Source organism: Hippocampus comes, unplaced genomic scaffold, assembly GCF_001891065.2.
Source record: "Hippocampus comes isolate QL1 unplaced genomic scaffold, H_comes_QL1_v1.1 scaffold127, whole genome shotgun sequence".
NCBI lineage: Eukaryota > Metazoa > Chordata > Actinopteri > Syngnathiformes > Syngnathidae > Hippocampus > Hippocampus comes.
This window is the reverse complement of record NW_017805500.1, coordinates 617,452-635,657: the sequence shown is the minus strand read 5'-3', so window position 1 is coordinate 635,657 and position 18,206 is coordinate 617,452. Positions and strand designations below refer to the sequence as shown.

The following is an 18,206-nucleotide window of genomic DNA, read 5'->3' as shown; positions in this document are numbered from 1 at the left end:
CTTGTGCCCCCCATAAACGGCATCGTTGTTAAGTCAGTCTGCCACCCGTACAAATGACAATAAATGCTTTGCAACGCGGGCAAATAAAATATAATGGAGCATATTAGCCATCTTGCCGGGAAGTAGTTCAGTGCGGCGCGATAAAACGGCTCACAATTAGAGAGCAAAAGACTGTTTGCACCGACGAAACGTGCACGCAGAGCGCTTATTAAAAGTAAGAGGGGAAAGTCGAATCGGTACGAACCGGCCGCAATCGGTGTGCAGTTGCAGCAGGAAGTGCGGGATATGATCACACCTTGTCAAATTGTTGCAATTTTTGGGGGTAAAATATATTAAAATGCGCCGAGGTCTTTTTTTTTTTTTTTTTAAACGCAGTGTAACACCAATGTGATTTTTTTTTTTTCATTTGTTAAAAAATATATAAATTCCACCCGAAAGCTGTTGATACTTTTGGTGAATAGTGTATAACTGAATTGTCCATTTTTTTTTTTCGTTTTAATTTCGAAACAATCCACCGCTGACGTCCTCTGACCTTTCCCTTTCCCGCAAGCAATTTACTCACCCTTTTCACGTCTTTACCGTCACCCGTGATCTTTTCCTGCCATTTAGCTCGCATTTACCTGTCAGCTGCGTCCATTAGGGGGCCGACCTGACCCCTATTTGGCATGCCGGGAACATCCGGACCCCTATCGTTCGCTATCAAGACTGAAGTATGTGTAAGCGTATGCATCACAATGTCAAAGCAACGCATGCATAAAGGAGGAAATTATAAGACGGCAACACTTTACTCGACCATTGCAAACACTGAACATGTCAAAACTATGACATGCAAACATTATTGTAGAGTGGAATGAATGGAAACTCCATTTGTCCTCTCACGCCTGTAATAAAACATTGACAAATAAAAACATGCACTACCATTATATCGAGGTGAAAAATACAACAGTTTATGCACCAGAATGAATTCATTGCGCGGTTCTTTCTGGTGTGCTTTGGCCACAAATATGACAAGGAGAAGGTCACAGCTTTTAAGTTACAATTAAGTGCAGTTAATTTTTGCAAATAAAAAAAATAGACGAGTATTGTGTGGACACTTTTATTCCGTGCTAGATCGATGTTAGTTTTGTGAGCCCGTCTTTGGTGCTTTGCGCTGAGCGCTTGCAGTAACTTAGTAACAAAACGATGTGGTTGTTTTGAAAACATTTGTAATTTGTGTCATTTGTTTGTTTAGTTTGACACTCAACTTCAAATGAGTGCCCCGCACTCCTACAAGTGCTGTGCTGTGTATTTTCCAAAAATAATCTTTTAGTACGCGGCTGTACTCCAATTTAGGTTCCAAGACAAAGTCTTGTGAAAGTTAAGTGCTTGTAAAACCTGCTTTAGTGAAGAAAAATGGTTATTTAAGTCGAGCTTTTCGGCCCGAGTGAAAAGAACAAATCCATGAAGCAAGAGACATCAAGTGGACTCGTTGCCTTGGCTCTTGTTCGCCACATAAGTGCATTCTGACGAAAAGAGAAACATTCATTTGCATTGACAGATAGATCGATAGACATTTGAAAAATTAAGCCATATAAAAACATTAATAGTTGGATGTGCTCCTCACCGAGTAGGCCTTCGACAGCGTTGCTGTTCGTGATCGTCATTGTGATCGACAGTCGCCATAACGGCAACCCCAGCCGGAGACCTAACATCACGTTTTATGATTTGAGTTTTATGCAAAATTGGTAATATTGTATCTTACGCTTGAAAGAGGCGACTGGAAGCATCGTGAGGGAACGAACAGCCTGGCGTGGAAATGTTTGGTTAAAGCTGTCAGCTGGGGTAGACCACCCAGGAAGGCAGTGCAGCGACTACAGGTGGACAAAAGCGGAACTGCAGGCAGACGCCGCAATTTTCGTCATCACAATCGTTCGAAAAAATATTTGGACTCTTATTTTTCTTGTTCTTGTTGTTGTTGTACAGTAGCTCCAGAAGTAATAGTAGTAGTAGCAGCAGTAAATTATATAACAATAGTTTTAATTTATTCGTGCCTCTTTCACTGAATTAAATAAAAATATATATTTTAACTCGTATTTTTTCGTTTTTTTTTTTTTTATTATTCTATCATAACAATAATGTAGTAATGTTTAAAAAAAATCAAATGAAATGTGTACATTTTCATTTCATTGGTTCAAGGAGTCAACACAAAAAATATGTCAACAACTTTGTGTGTGGACCGAAAAAAAAGGGCCGATTCGGAATCATTGGAAAAAATGAATCAGGAAAAATGTACTTGCATCTCTGATGAAAAAAAAAAACTTGGTGACCAGTGTTGCCTTTGAAAAGAATATCAAATTTAAATTAAATACCCAGAAATTTTATTGATTGACATTTCATCACTTTCAGGCTTTATTTGCATATTTACTGTCCTACAATTGACAGGTGAGTGCATCCTTATAGAAAAAAAATGGATGAATGGAAGTATGCAGCATTAAATTTTGCTTTTTTTGGCCTGAGTGGGTTATGATCTCTTCTCCTCCTGTGGTCCAAATCAAAGACATCTCTCAGAATCTTCTGTGCGCCGACAGCCGCACCTCCAATCAATGTGCATTTCTCCCTATTTTTAACAGCACTTCCATCCACCTTTTTTTTTAACTCTTCTCCCTTCTCTTCCTCAATCAGGCCACAGGTTTCAGAAGGTCAGTCCAAGATAAGTGCAATTCGCATCCGTCTGGCAGCTTGCTCGCCCCGCAGATTGCTTCGGCCCGCAGTCACGCCTGTGGACAATTCACCTCTCACCCGGGCTTTTGTCTTCAATCTGCCTTTCAAAAAAGGTCGACTTCAATCCCATTGTGAGTGTCACCAACCTGCTGGGAGATCAAATGAACCTTTGCGGAGGTTGTCAAAACGTTAAAATGTGCGCAACGAGACTGTGAAATTAATATGCAGAAAGTATTCGACTTCAAAGTTAAATATAACTGAACTGTACTTAACGAATGTACTGAACTGAATTCAATACTTTCATGCACCCTGTAACCTGATAACATAGTAAGCTGTCCACTGCAGTAACCGCTGTCCCCGAAAGGGTGAAAAAAATGTTTAAGTTTGAACATTTAATAAAGTGATTCAACAATGTTAACAAGTCGCAGAATCTGCAGGGCCCTAAGACAGACCCATGCATGCACGCCACGTCGTTTCCTTGGCAACCTCCGCCTGCCGAGGGAAAACAAAAAGGAAATCGGAATGACTTTTTCACAAAAGCACCCTCTCTTTTCTCAACGGTTGCACTCTCATTACGTGAGCGAACACGCCAACGATGAGTCAACAGTTAGATCCTCTTTGCCGCCACCTCCCGTTTGGCTGATGTCACGTTCCCAAATAAACGACTCACTTGGCCTTCACCTCATTTGCCGCACGGTAAGCCGTCGCACATTACACAAGTAAGCGTTCCCCCTCCTGAATTGTACCTAACAAATGAGTTTAAATAAGGCCGTTTAGGTGTAAGTGCGGCACTTCATCACTTCCCAGCGCAATCATTACCGAGGCCCGACGCACAAGTGGCCGGCTCGCTGAATTATGCATGTTTGTTTGTTGCTTTCATTACGCCAGCAGGCGTCTGAGGCGGAATAATGGAGGATTTCCGAGCGTTATTATGTGGCGCTTCCTCATACTTTCCGCTTAGAGGGATGATGAGCACTTTGGGGGCCTCTTGGCGCAGCACTGAGCTCCATCGACACGCATCGCTGAAACAAGCTTCGTTTTCTTAGTTCTGCCCCGTGAGCCGTCACTTGTACTCATGTGCCGTTTGGGATCCAGGTGCAGTGAACAGGAAGTCCTATTAAAAAAAAAAAAAAAAAAAAGACGTGATGATACATCCAAGAACCCAAGTTACACTCACTCCACATTTCTTGGGCAATAAAGGCCCAAAAAACGCTATTCATCGCTCACACATGCAAATGAAAAAGTTTCATAAGATTCGGGGGTGGGTGTGTGAACATTTTTTGGAGTGAGAGGTTATTTTTATTTTTTGTTAGTGTGAAAAGTATGAGAGATGTTTTGAGTATTTTGTTGCTCTATCATTATTTATTAATTTTTTTTTTTTTGGGGGGGTTAGGTTAAAAAAAAAAAAAAAACAACATGAAATGCAAGTTGAAATTATTCCATGACCAAGTCCGTACCTCAAAATATATTCCCCCATTGAAATAAATAGAAACGCTATTAACCAGTTGCAGCCTGGACATATATCAAGAGAGGTAGTCGTTCCCTGCAGATGATAAAGAATATATGCTTGCGAGTATTGTTATCATGGTAGTCCTTCGAAAGGTCGAAGATGACACGTCAGTGTTGGTGTTGGTGTTTGCGCATATGAGCTTGCAGCCCAAATGTGGATGCGCAGCTCTTGCCGCAGAGCTGACAGGATACAGCAGTGTTGGGATTAAGCACTCTGTTTTTCCGGGCCAGCCTTTTGTCATCCAGGCTCTGTAGCCGGTTTCTTTCAAACTGTTTTGTGCCTTTGCGAATGGATGCCCTCCAGGCCGGTCTGTCCTGGGATAGGGTTTGCCATTGGTCAACTGGGATGCCGTAGGCCTTGAGGGTTGACTTTAGAACGTCTTTATAACGCTTCCTCTGCCCCCCTGTATGCCGTTTCCCAGTTGACAGCTCAGCATGGAACAGTTGTTTAGGGAGTCTGCTGTCATCCATGCGAGTGACGTGGCCTGACCAGCGAAGCTGTGACTGGTTCAGCATGGCTTCGATGCCAGTGGTCTCAGCCCTCCGAAGGACCTCCTGGTTGGGTATCTGGTCCTTCCAGTCAATGCGGAGAAGTTTGCGAAGGCAGCGCAGGTGGAAATGATCCAGCTTCTTGATGTGCCGCCTGTAACAAGTCCATGTCTCGCAGCCGTACAGCAGAGACGGCAGCACCACGGCACGGTAAACCTTCAACTTGGTCTTGATCGAGATGCCCCGTTCATGCCATATTCGTGTGTGGAGACGCCCAAACGCCTGACTTGCTCGCGAAATGCGACACAGAACCTCGTCATCAATGTTGGCTGCAGAGTTTATGCAGCTGCCCAGGTACTTGAAGGTGTCTACATTTTTCAGCACATTGCCGTCCATGGAGATGTTGGCAGGAGGCCGAGCAGTGTTTGGGGCGAGCTGCCGAAGAACCTCCGTCTTCTCGATGCTCACTGTTAGCCCAAAAGACTTAGCTGCAGTGGCAAAACAGTCAGCAAGCTGTTGCAGGTCTTCCTCAGAGTGAGCTGCCAGTGCACAATCATCTGCAAAGAGGAAGTCGCGAACAATGGCACGGGTCACTTTCGTGTGGGATTTTAGGCGACGAAGGTTGAAGAAATCGCCATCCATGCGATAATGGATCTTGACTCCTGCTGTTGTTTGAGAGAGCGCTGCAGAGAGCATCTGGGCAAAGAGGAGACTGAACAGCGTTGGGGCAAGCACACATCCTTGCTTCACCCCGTTTGACACTGGAAAAGGGTCAGATGTATCGCCATTTTCAATGACCCTGCCAAGCATACCATCATGGAAGGCGCGGACAATCGCTACAAAACGAGGTGGGCATCCGAGTCTGCTGAGTATTGCCCAGAGTGCAGTCCGGTTTACTGTGTCAAATGCCTTGGTGAGATCGATGAAGAGCAGGTGGAGATCTTGGTGCTGCTCGACACATTTTTCCTGTAGCTGCCTGACAGCAAAGACCATATCTACCGTGCCTCTCAGCTTTCTGAAGCCACACTTTTGGGGGGGTTAGGGTAAAAAAAAAAAAAAAAAACAACATGAAATGCAAGTTGAAATTATTCCATGACCAAGTCCGTACCTCAAAATATATTCCCCCATTGAAATAAATAGAAACGCTATTAACCAGTTGCAGCCTGGACATATATCAAGAGAGGTGGTCGTTCCCTGCAGATGATAAAGAATATATGCTTGCGAGTATTGTTATATTATCTGTATAATCTACAAAATGACAAGGTTAAGAAGACAAAAAAAGAGGGTTGGGGGGAGGGGGGGTCAATTTTGCCAAAACATGCACTTGCATATTCTCCCATAATCTATATCCGTCATAGCGAAACATGAATAGTCAACTCCCTGGCTTGTCCTGAGTCGTGGGCGTGTGTCAGCGTGGGGTCGTGCGGCGCATGCAGGTGCTGGCTCGGCAGCTCGTTACGGACCACTGGGGGGTCCCGGCGCTTCCTCCTGTGAGCAAGAAGACGATGGCGGGCAGGCGCTGGGATGGAGGGGCTAACAGCGGGCCTCCGGAGTCCTGCTGGGAATTCTGCCAACTGCCTGACAAGTCGGCAAGCACCAAGCCATGCGCATCTGTCAGACCGAAGCGGCTTTTCTCATCAAGCTGCGTAGTTGACTTTTAAAATACGCTTCGTGCAGAATCTAATGACACACAATGCGAGAGCGAAAAGCTTTCCGTTAACCAACGCCTGTATAAAATGCAAAAATACATTTATTCACATACTTCAATAAATCATTCACACACACACACACACACACACACACACACACACACACACACACACACACACACACACACACAGTCTTTTCTTTTGGGGCGGGGGCTGATTTAAACGAGATCGAAGGCCTTTTCTATGCTATACTGCCACCTGCTGACCGTTATTGGAATTGTTTCTTGATTGCATGCGACATAACTCACATGCGCGTGTGTATAAGTGATCTGAAAGGCAGGATATGAGAGCCGTTTCCATCTGGTGAAGAGCAAAACACATCAGGAGACGATTTTGGACATTTGTCTACTTCGTACGAGCGTTTAGAAAGAGCCACGAGATAAGTGATGATATAAGACTAACCAGGGAACACTTTAGCCATCTCACAATCGGGCCTTTCATTAGTCATGCCGCATACGCTCTCTTTGCTGACGTTGCGGTAAATAAGATCCTCCAGGAGGATAATTCGACCACCTTAAAAAAAACAACACGCCGCCGTGGCGTATCAGTGCCGTGAGCTGCGATTGTGTCTCATTCAGCCTCATCGGCAGAGGCGACATAGTGCAGAGTCTTTAACTAATGATCTCCGAAAACAATAGATGTCATGCAGAGAAGGAGCTGCGAGATGGAAATATGCCTGCTGCCGCACTGCGTTTCGATTTTTGGAGAGCTGGAGGGCTGATTGTTGGCAATATAGAAATACGATTTTTTCCCCCCTCACCCTTATTAGTATGTGATTTATTTTCCAGTCAGGATTGCACACAGAATAGAGATTCCTCTGGTAGTTACTGTTAGTTGAGCGAGCATTGAATATAAAGGATCGCAGTAAAAACTTTTGAAATGGTGCCGTGACCCGGATCAGGGCCGAGTTGATGACGAACCCAAGTGGACCAAAATAATAATTGTACGTCACATGCATATTTCGTATGGTGTTGTTTTCAATGCAGCACCTTTACAGACGCGAAGAACAATAAAGAACACGAGTTGCTCAAAAAGCGTCGTATTTTTAAACATCCAGCCATTATCCTTAGGAGCGCACTTTTGTGTCATTTTGCTTAATTTGTCAAACGCGAACAAAATTTCCCAACCCGCGCCACCCAAAAAAAAAAAAAAAGATCACCTACATTAAAAAAACAGCAGATGGCAGCATCCTCAAATTAACCGGAAGGCCTTTCCATGGACAGTCCGGAACAAATGGCAGCTTGCTGACGTCCTGCCAATAGCAACAAAAATGTATTTTCCAAGTTTTTAAGGTCAAGTGTGAGGACACCAGGAGCAGATAAATATGTTCAGCGATTAAAATTTAATGCGCGGACTGGATTCAGACGAACCACGTCACTCCGATTTCTGCATATGACGTCGTCTCTGGCACGTCTTCAAACTCTGACGTGTCCCCGGCGTGCGCGTGCACCCGTGCGTGTAATTACAATTAAACAAACGAATTAAATGAAACCACCACGGCTCTGGTGTGTTCTTTTTTTTTTTTTTTCTCACCGACAACACGCCCCAGTAAACTCGAGATTTCGCTCCGTGTTAATCCCTGCTGTGCACATGTGCACTCATTCCTGGATTTTTACCTCTGTGCGCGTGTGTGTGCCCTTGAGGCCCCACCCCAGTGTGTGTGTGTTTGTGTGTGGATGTGAGTGTGTGTCAGCCTTTGCGTGTTTTTATGCATGAGCACATCAGTGGGAGACACACGACAAGAAGTGGGCCTCACACACACAACCCCCCCCTCCCTCCACACACACACACACACACACACTAGACATGATAATCACACGTGAGAGGTTGCCCTGTTGCCCCTTTACTTACTCTGGAGGTATTTCAAGGTCGAATGGATTCTTCAGCCGAGGCGTTTTTGTGTTCTTGCAAGATGTGACCCATGGAGGACTGTAACTTTCTTTAAATCCACAGTGGGATGAAGGCCAACTGAAGTTATTGGCTGAAGGGGAGTGAAAATGATGTGAAAGTTGGCTGAGCACACGCTGCTGAGATGACTTACTTGAAGTAGAAGGTCAGCTGCAAGGAGGTGTCCACTTCCATCCCCTATGGAGGAGATGCAGTCACATTTTCCCCCCCCCCTCATAATCTCAACGTGAATGGATCATTTTAGAGCACCTCAGATGGAATGGGTTCATTTATTTTAGTCCGGAAAGTCTCTTGTTTTATTGACACACACATTGCTACAGTAATATTAGTTGTGCTTCGCAGAGGATAAAGAATATATGCCGGTGAGCATCACTGTATTATCTCCATTGTCTCCGTGTCTTGCTTCACTGTTTTGTGTCCAAATATACGTTGCTGAAAGGGTTACAACACAGAGGCAACGGTGCTATTTATTAGCGTGTGCTATTCATTAGCGCGTCTCTGTGAATGTGCATTGTTTAAGCGAGCAGACAATGTTTAGGTATATGTTGATATTGTAAATGGTTTTCTTTGTACTGCAGATTGGAAATAAGAAAAAAAAAATCAATAAAGCGAAGTTAGACTTTTTGAGTGGCTCAGGTGTACCTCATGTGGCATCTAAATATCAAATTCCGTCACTTTTTGAGCTATCACAGCGCCTCCTGTGCGTGACAGGGAGAAACCGATGGCATTTATTTTATTTTTTTTCAGCATTTTTACCAAAGCGGGCGTGGCTGCCATGTCTGCCTGAGGCAGCGGGCGGAAAAGGGGGGGGGGGGGGGGGGGTCTCGCTCTGCAGCCGGGGTCCGCCCGGGGGGGTGGCTTGTGGATGCTGCATTGATGGATGAAGAGTGACAGATCGGGGTTAGCCGCCAGGGGAGTCCATTTTCTTTGCAATGCGCGCTGAGATACAGCAAGAAGAGAGGAAGGCGTGAAGAGAAGAGAACCCCTCCTCCTCCTCTTCCTCACTCTCTCTCTCTCACCCCCCCTCGCTCTCCACTCCGGTGCATCAGTGAGCTTCAGGCGGCTCCACGCCGCATTGCCGCCGCTCCATCCCACTCAAGTCACACACGGGGACGAAAACAGTGGACGCTGGATATCCATGGATATGCAACACATTCCCTCCTCTTCCTTCCGATGAGAAGGCGCTCTCCCGCCCACACCGCCCCGGTGGATGATGAACGCAGATGCGGCGCGGCCACACGTTTGGATGGAACCCACAAGTTTTGCACCCTCATGAATGCGACGATTTATTTGTGTATTTCTTGACCGAAACGGCGATTCTCCCGCACTGTCTCCAACATGGCTGTTGACTGAACGGAAGCGCGGCGGAGTACATGAAGGTGCACGATCTGGATTTCCGAGTCCGCAATCCCCCCGCACGATGCAGATCCTCTCACCCGGGATGTTATTTGTTTTATTCCTCCTCCGTGCGCATGTGTGTTTATCCACGAGAAACATCGGGCACGTAAAAGTGGACAGGAGCCCGCACCTTGCGAGGACTTCCAGCGGGTCACCCCGGGACATTCGGGAAAATAAAACCAGAGACCGTGCCACAGGTGAGTCCTCGGTGGAGTCTCGGGCAATCGTACGGGGGACCTTTAACTCCGTCGCGGGAGAAGCGAGGAGCTTCGCACGCAACGAGCGCGACTCGAATAGGACGGTGACATCCATGGAGGATGCGGTCTCACACTGGGACCCGCCGCGACACCGTAGTAAGAAGATAAAGTTGAATGGCGGGCTGAGTGGCGCGGGCACGCCGGCAGGTGGACGCCACAATGCGCCTAAGCCCTCCTCAATGCGAGGAGGGGGGCCCACGGAGGGAGATCGACACAGGAGGGGCACAAAAGAGGAGAAAGCTTGGAAGAGGGGGAAAAACCGCCTGAACAAAAGCTCCGGGGCTCTGGCTCAGCCTCACGCGTTGCCGTGGGAACCCATCCCCAAGCCGGTGGCCCTCACGGCCACCGACGCGCCCTTTGACCTCTTCACCAGGAGGCCCGAGCTCTTTACCTTCCGGGAGGAGAACCCCTGGGACGCCACGCCGATCACGCCGCCCGGCTCGCAGGACTTCGGCGACGAGATCAAGAACCCGTTCTACCCGGTGACCAGCGAGACGTACGGCGCTTACGCCATCACCTGCGTCTCCGGGGCGATTTTCCTGGTTGGCATCGCGGGCAACGTCGCCATCTTGTGCATCGTGTGCCAGAACTACTACATGAAGAGCATCTCCAATTCGCTGCTGGCGAACTTGGCCGTGTGGGATTTTGTGCTCATCTTGTTCTGCCTGCCCATGGTGGTCTTCCATGAGTTGACCAAGTCCTGGCTGCTGGGGGAGGTCACCTGCAGAGTGGTGCCCTATATGGAGGTAACGTGCATTCAGTCTTTCCACTGTCAGAAAAAAAAAAGTTGCTTGTCATGGCAGCAGAATCTTTAAGGGAACGCCGATTGTACCCCTGAAAGAGGGCAAATATTGGGACCTTTAGGGCTACTGTCTAGGTCAGGGAGGGGCAACTTTATACAAAAAAAAAAATTCCTCTGCCACACCTGAAAATTTTGAAGTTGCAATTACATAATTCACCACTAGTTGGCAGACATCACTCGCAGTTGAAGCACTTCCATCCGTTCGTCCCCACGGGAGAAGAAGAATGAAACCCGGGAAAGTATGCAAACATAGAATAAGAACCGTTGACATTTCGTTGAAAGTGAATCGAGTTGCCCATCCCTGGTCTACATGATTCCTACGACTGTTTATTTCTTTAAACTGAATTCCGTACATCCGTGGCCTCTTTCGACGGCCGTTCACATAAGCCTAGCGCTTGTTTGTACCCTTACATGTCAACAAAAGGCAACAGACATGCTCCCTTTGCCAGTTTCAACCATTTATGTCCCTTTTATAACGATAATCAGCATTTATTTGTGCGTCGGGGTTCGATTGTGTACGACTGTTTATTTCTTTAAACTGAATTCCGTACAACCGTGGCCTCTTTCGACGGCCATTCACATAAGCCCAGCGCTTGTTTGTCAACAAAAAGCAACAGACATGCTCCCTTTGCCAGTTTCAACCATTTATGTCCCTTTTATAACGATAATCAGCATTTATTTGTGCGTCGGGGTTCGATTGTGAACTAAACGTTCAACGAAGAAAATACTTTTTACTTTTAAAAACAACCATGGAACATTGGCTTCAAGTCTGTTAGCTCGATGCTAACACCATATAGGAAATGACATAGACCGGCTAATGACTAGCATCTATGCAGTGCTATAACGCTATACATGATACTTTTTTTTTTTGTATTGTCATACAACTGGTGCACCCAATCGGACTTTGAGGTGTTGGGTTTCCTGAACTGGTTTGAGCGAGATGCCTCGCCTGCCCCCGGAGACAAATACAGACCACGTTTTGACCCAAAACAAGAGATCATTGTCCCTTTCTCTTTATTGCTTGCCTCTACGGTACTCTTCACAAATGCATCAACATAATCATCACGTACATTTACTAGATTTGACCGACAGTATCAAACAATGCAGCAGGTGGTGCGATAACCCCTGACTGTAAGACAAGAAGAAAGTCACTGATGGAAAAAAAAACAACACGTTGCACAGCCACTGACATCTCATTACCAGATAATGATGCCTTCAGTGAACCTGGTTTTATTCGGCGTTCAATGGAGAAGCATGAGCAGAGATTTGGAATGCAGCCCGCCTGTATTATTTCAGATAAGCTGAGTTGTCATGCCGATGCCAGACAGTCGCGCACAGAGCAGCACATTTGTATGAGGGGGGGCCGTCAGGGGCAGCATTGAGGATTACCTCTCGTACACACTCGATTTCAGATAAGCTGAGTTGTCATGCCGATGCCAGAGCAGCACATTTGTATGAGGGGGGGGCCGTCAGGGGCAGCATTTAGGATTACCTCTCGTACGCACTCGTGAAATGCTCTCGAACAATACTGACTTTTTTTTTTGTTTGTTTTTTTTTTGGTACTTCAACAGCACACGACTGAAATGCACTCAGGCGCACTTGTGAAATGTTCATAAACACACAATGGAAAGGTGATTATAGTTCAAGAACACTAACAAAAACTAAAATGAAAAAAAAAAAATAGCTTGAACGAAATAAAATATACATTGCTGAAAAAAAATGAACTAAAACTACAGCTTTGGTTTATCAGTCTGATATTTGTAGCAAATATGTCCTTTTATTTCATCTTTAAGGGGTTCATTTGAAATCTATTTACTTTGGGATTGTCCGTGCGGAAGGAAGGTCAAATTATGAAATTCTTATTATATTTTTTACTCAACAATAAATCCATATCTTGGATAAAACTCAAACTAATACTAAAACCAACAACGCTGCACTAATTATTATTTTTAAATAAATAAAAATATTATTAAAAAAAAAAAAACAAGTCAAAAGAAAATAAAAACTTTATGAAAAATCCTAAAGTATTTTCACCCTGATTACATTATATCCCCAGTTATCAAAATATTTAATTTTACGCTACACTCAACAAATACTCCATATATTTGTGGGGGGAAAACTAAAACTAATACAAAAACTAATAACAGCCAAAGTAAAAAGCGCCTTTTTGAAAAATCAACACATTAAAAAAAAAAAAATTAAAATTCGATTGATTAAAAAATACATCGATAAATTCATAAACAAACTAAAATCTCTCTCAAAAAAAGTATTCCAACCGCAATAAACACTCCCAAAATCACTTTCGGCTTATCTACACTGTTGAAAACAAAAATCGCAGACGCATGACCTCTCACACACAATACTGAAATCTATTTGTATCACATACGCAAACGTATAAGGAACATACAAAAATACGTTTAGCTCAAAGCTAACGGGCTGCCATTTGAATTTCTGCCGTGTTGGGAGGAGACATGAAAGGCCCGAAAATAACAACCAGGACAGGAAGCATTTTGATCACCGCAGGGGACGACGGGCATTGTTTTGGCCCACTTTTAGCTATATTGACAAAATAAGCTCACGGTAACATAATAGCGAGGAAACTCCGATATCTGAACTAAACAGCACGCCATATGAGTTGGGACACATCAAACAAGCATTCGAAATGCGCCAAGGCACCGTTGTTTACAAGATTATAATTGAAATCAACGCCCCATGTCTCATTACCTTCCAACCGTGATGTCACACATGGTCACGCATTATTTTTCCAAGTGGGAGACTATTCCCTTTGGGTGACTGAAGGGAGGGTGGAGAGGAGCATCGCACACACATTTCTTTCCATCTGTCTTAATGCTAATTGTCGCTCATCAACACGGAACACAAATCGAACAAGTCCCTCAAGGCGTGCTGGCCTGCTAGCGGTTGGCCAAGTCTTGCTACGTAATCCACACAGCAACCACGTCCATCAACATCCACTGAATTGATTTTCCGTTCGGATTTTATGAAAGGTACACCGACACAAAAGCATTCGAAATCTTGAGATCATGCTGTTCTGCTGTTGTTGTATTGGAGTTTTGATTTATTATTATTATTATTATTATACTGCAGGCAAAAAAAAAAAAAAAAATAGCTTCGGCTCAGACGCGGTCAAGATGAACCGCTGTGCTGTGACGGCTATGAGACGTGTTTCTTTATCAACTGCCTCAAGGGTGATCGTCATCCTTGTACATGAGATAAGAGGCCACTGCGCTCGGAGTTCTTTGCTCATTCCCGCAGCCGACCAGGGTCGTCATTGATTTGGAGTTTTTGATTGTTATTAGTTTATCCTGTTTTCATTTTTTTAAATTTTATTTTTAATGTAATTTTTTTTTCTAATAATCAGTTAGTTTGAATTAGTTTGTGGAGTGGTTTTGCTCGGTTTTATTGGTTTTAATTTTTTGTCAAACATGCTCCATTTTAGATTTTATTAGTTTGAGGATTAGTTTTATTTTTTTATTTTATTTTTTTCCAGTTTAAAAAAAAATGTAGTTACAAAAATAAAAATGTACTTTCAGTGAGTTACGCAGTCTTTTTTTTTTAATTTTATTTTTTTCCAGTTTAAAAAAAAATGTAGTTACAAAAATAAAAATGTACTTTCAGTGAGTTACGCAGTCTTTTTTTTATTTTATTTTAATACCATAACAAAAAAATGGGTTAACTATTTGCAGCCACCGTGACACCTTGTGTTCGTAACACAACACAACTGCCATTGTCGGCAGGATTTGGAAGGAAAAAAAAAAGACATCAGATACATCCGCTGCCTTACGCCCAGATGTGTTTTACGCCTGTACGGTTGATTGACAAGGGTGCGGAGCGTGGTTTTCTTCTGCGTTGCATACGCGCAGAGGAAAACGTACGCAAAGTTTAGTGGGGCATGTTTATCCGGCAGATGGTTGGGATGGCCTTACCCTGCGCCGAATTGCCGCCCCACGGCGATTCTCCCCGCATCAGCTAACTGTGATTAGACAAAAGCCTCCGGGGGGAAACGCACACTCTGGATCGCACACACGGTGAGCAGAGTGTTGGAGGATTTGGTCGCACCCACCTCATTTTAGGCAGGGCGGCGACACGCTACGTCTGGCGCCATGCGCCCTCTCGCCATTGATTGCCTGTATCGGCTTAGCGACAAATTCCGACGACGTGGAAAAGTCGACGCTCAAGAAGACTGACATGCAGATTTTTTTTTTTTTTTCATATTCGAGGGAAATATGCCCCAGACTGTGATGTAATTTAATGGAGGAGGAATTTATTGTCCAGAAGAAAGTGCCTGGGAGATGTTATAAAACGCAGGGAGGGGCATCGCTAAATGGAGCTTTTTGATATTTGATCTCATGAGAGGCGCAACTCAGGCTCATTATTGTATTTCGCTTTGTTGCAGAAACCCTCCAGGCAATTCATATAAAAACATTATTAATACACAATCTTGAGCAGCTTTGCCCAGAATTGCGCGATGGTGTGTGGTTAAGAGGTTGAACAACTCAAGATTTTTTGGTTGTTGTTGACGAAAATCTGATGAGAGTTGTGGCCGAGTCGATAAATCGATGATGTCATTGATTTGTTTTCATCACGGTACAGTTCTTATGAATGTTGGACTAGCTGAGATCGGAATAGCCTAAGCTAGCGGAGCTAACCTTAATTCGAAACCGCAATGGTCTTATTTTTAACTGATTGGAAGACAAGATGTAAAAAATTAGCAATTACACAACTTGCAGTAGAGCTTTAAACGTCAGAGCCGACTAGTAAAGTTTAGTCGACTAATCAACTAATCGGTTTAAACCCTTCGGGCGAGGATTTTGCGGCCATAACTTCAATTTTGTGCCGGCTTGAGTCGAGTCGACCACGTTTGGGGCCGTGTTGCGCCTCTCTCGGAGTTCCTCCCACGCCTCGTCGCCCCCGACGCATCTCCAAATTTGGGTACACAAAGTAGACTAGATTTTAGACTCGGGAAAAGATGGTCTAACTCTGTTCGCAGGTTGATGTCAGTGCGTTTCATTTCGAAACATGTCACCCATCTTTTTTATCTAGTGACTAAAGCAGATGGAAAAACTGCAAAATATCGCAACCGAAAAGTGCTTTCAACAAACACAAGTAGCTCTTTCGTTTGGTCATGTGACGCCTCGACGGCAACACACACGAGCCAGTAAAATGAGTTTCGGCGCGTTTGCGTTCGCCCCCATTCATCAGCCGCTAACTCCCATTACCCGCTGACAGTGACAGCGGTCACATGGCCACCGCTGCTCGTTAGGAGCCAATTAATAACGCGCAGCCTTTGTGGCACCGTCGCACCGGACCTTGAATCAGGGAAGTTAATGACCTTTTTTATTAAATCAACGCACGCAGGGACACAACACCTGCTGCTCATATCAATGACGGCGGCGTGGAAAAAAAAAAAACATGTCTCCGCCCTATTCCGAGCCCCAAGGCTGATATTGTACAATACGGCATTCATTTCCTTTCGGGTCGGTTAATAACGGCCATTCCGACGTGTAAATTATACATGGACCAAAAGGACTGTTTAAATATGGATGTTATAATCGAGCCATTTCTCCAACCTGCAACGAACTTGAAACGGAACATCGGCGACACGTCGAGAGACCCTTTCCGCCCTTTCTTCCCCTTTCCCATTCTTCCGTCCCTGTTTTTCCCTGCCCCGTCTGCGTGAAATCCCATCCCCTGAACACGGCTTTGTCACGCCACCAGGCCTGACTTCTCGACTCATTTTTAAATCCCACCCCCCCATCCCCCGCCCCTTCTCCCGGGAGAACAAAGCTTGTTTGTGGTGCCTTCGCGCTCCGCCCCGTAGCACTGATCAAAAGCCGGCCGCTCCTCCACGGCGGCTTTGAAAAGACACTCGTCCAGTCATGAAATATTCACCGGGTATTTGCGCACGTTGCCGCAAGTGGGAACGAAGGTGTCGTGACGGGAGAAAATTGGGCGAACGCATATCAAACATGTTGGCGGATCCCAATATTTATATAATCCGGACATATATACATTGATAAAATGATCAAATAATCTTTGTGAAAAGGCGGAGAAGTGAATTTTGACCCGAAAGTGAATTTTGAGATTTTCTACAAACAAAGAATAAGAACGATTTACGACTGAGTTGCTTTAGAGCGCCCCGTCGTCAGCCGTGAGGGAACGCACATTGAAAGGCGGACTTGATCGTCAAGAGCGACCGACAGGAGCTCTGCACTGGTTCCGCTTTAGAGCGCCTTGTTGTCAGAAGGGATGTGATATGCGGAGTTTTTTTTATTTTTTTTTGATTTGCAGGCGGCATGTGGACCGTGGCTGGAATAAAAAAAGGAACAGGCAGTGCAGAGCTTCGCGCTGCCGCTTTAGAGCGCCTCGTTGTTGCAGGGCAGCCAAACAATGGCTTGAATATATTTTCATCCTTTGCGGAATATGAAGTAGCATCTGCGCACGTGTGTGTCGACACTGTATATATAATATATCCATCTCCGTCCAGGAAGTTTATGTTTCGAGAAAAGCAAAAGGCGAGGCTCACTGGGGCCATCTGGGATGCTGGCGGTCGTAATTAAATTTGATATGACGGGAGGCACTGCTGCTGCGGCGGCGGCGGCGGGGGTCGGGGTGATGGTGGGTTATTTGAGGAAACGATGCTTCATGTGGAACAAGAGGGCGAGGAAGTAAAAGTCATCGGGAGAAAAGCCAGACGGCGTGAAGAGGATGTTGGGAATAAGGGTGGGAGGGGCTTGGGGGGGCTGTTAGTGCCGCGGGCCAGTTCATGAGATGGTCGGTGCAAGCACACACACACATATACACGTACGTGTACACACTCCAGCTGCTGTCGGAATACTTTGGAGGGTGCCAAACTGGCTGTTAATCCAACAGATCCTTTTGCACGAGGAACAATCCTCGTTGTGAGCTTCTGTCGAGCGTCCGGCATCTTCGCCCAGGGGGGGTCTCTTTATTTAGCGCCTGTCGGCGGGTGTGGGAATCGGCGTTGTCTTTTAAAACTCTGCCAAGTGGAGATAAACGCGTCATGGGGGAGAGTCGGGCTCAGCGTGTCGCATTTGCTAATCGGCACTTCCTGTCCTTCCTACGACAGCGGACGGCTGATCGGGTTATCAGGTGACAGGGTGAAGGGAACGGTTAACGTGACGTTAATCCTCAGGCGTTTCTTTCTGCTCCTTTCAGGTGGCCTCACTGGGCGTGACCACCTTTACCCTTTGCGCGCTGTGCATCGACCGCTTCCGGGCGGCCACCAACGTGCAGATGTACTACGAGATGATCGAAAACTGCACGTCCACCACCGCCAAGTTGGCCGTCATCTGGATCGGTGCGCTCCTGCTGGCGCTGCCCGAGCTGCTCATCCGTCAACTGGTGGTGGAAGACGCCGAAATCCCCGACGAGCCTCCCGTGGAGCGCCGCGTC

At 45.6% G+C, this 18,206-nt stretch overlaps 1 protein-coding gene across 1 annotated transcript in view; it reads left to right on the top strand.

Moving 5' to 3' along the window:
- The first annotated feature begins 8,337 nt into the window (after positions 1–8,337).
- Positions 8,338–18,206, top strand: part of LOC109520035 (prosaposin receptor GPR37L1-like) — a 10,463-nt gene continuing 594 nt past the window's right edge. The window contains exons 1-2 of the mRNA XM_019876978.1: positions 8,338–10,716; positions 17,970–18,196. Of these exons, the coding sequence (XP_019732537.1) occupies positions 9,592–10,716; positions 17,970–18,196 (1,352 nt within the window). The 5' untranslated portion in view covers positions 8,338–9,591. The remainder of the gene's footprint in view (positions 10,717–17,969; positions 18,197–18,206) is intronic.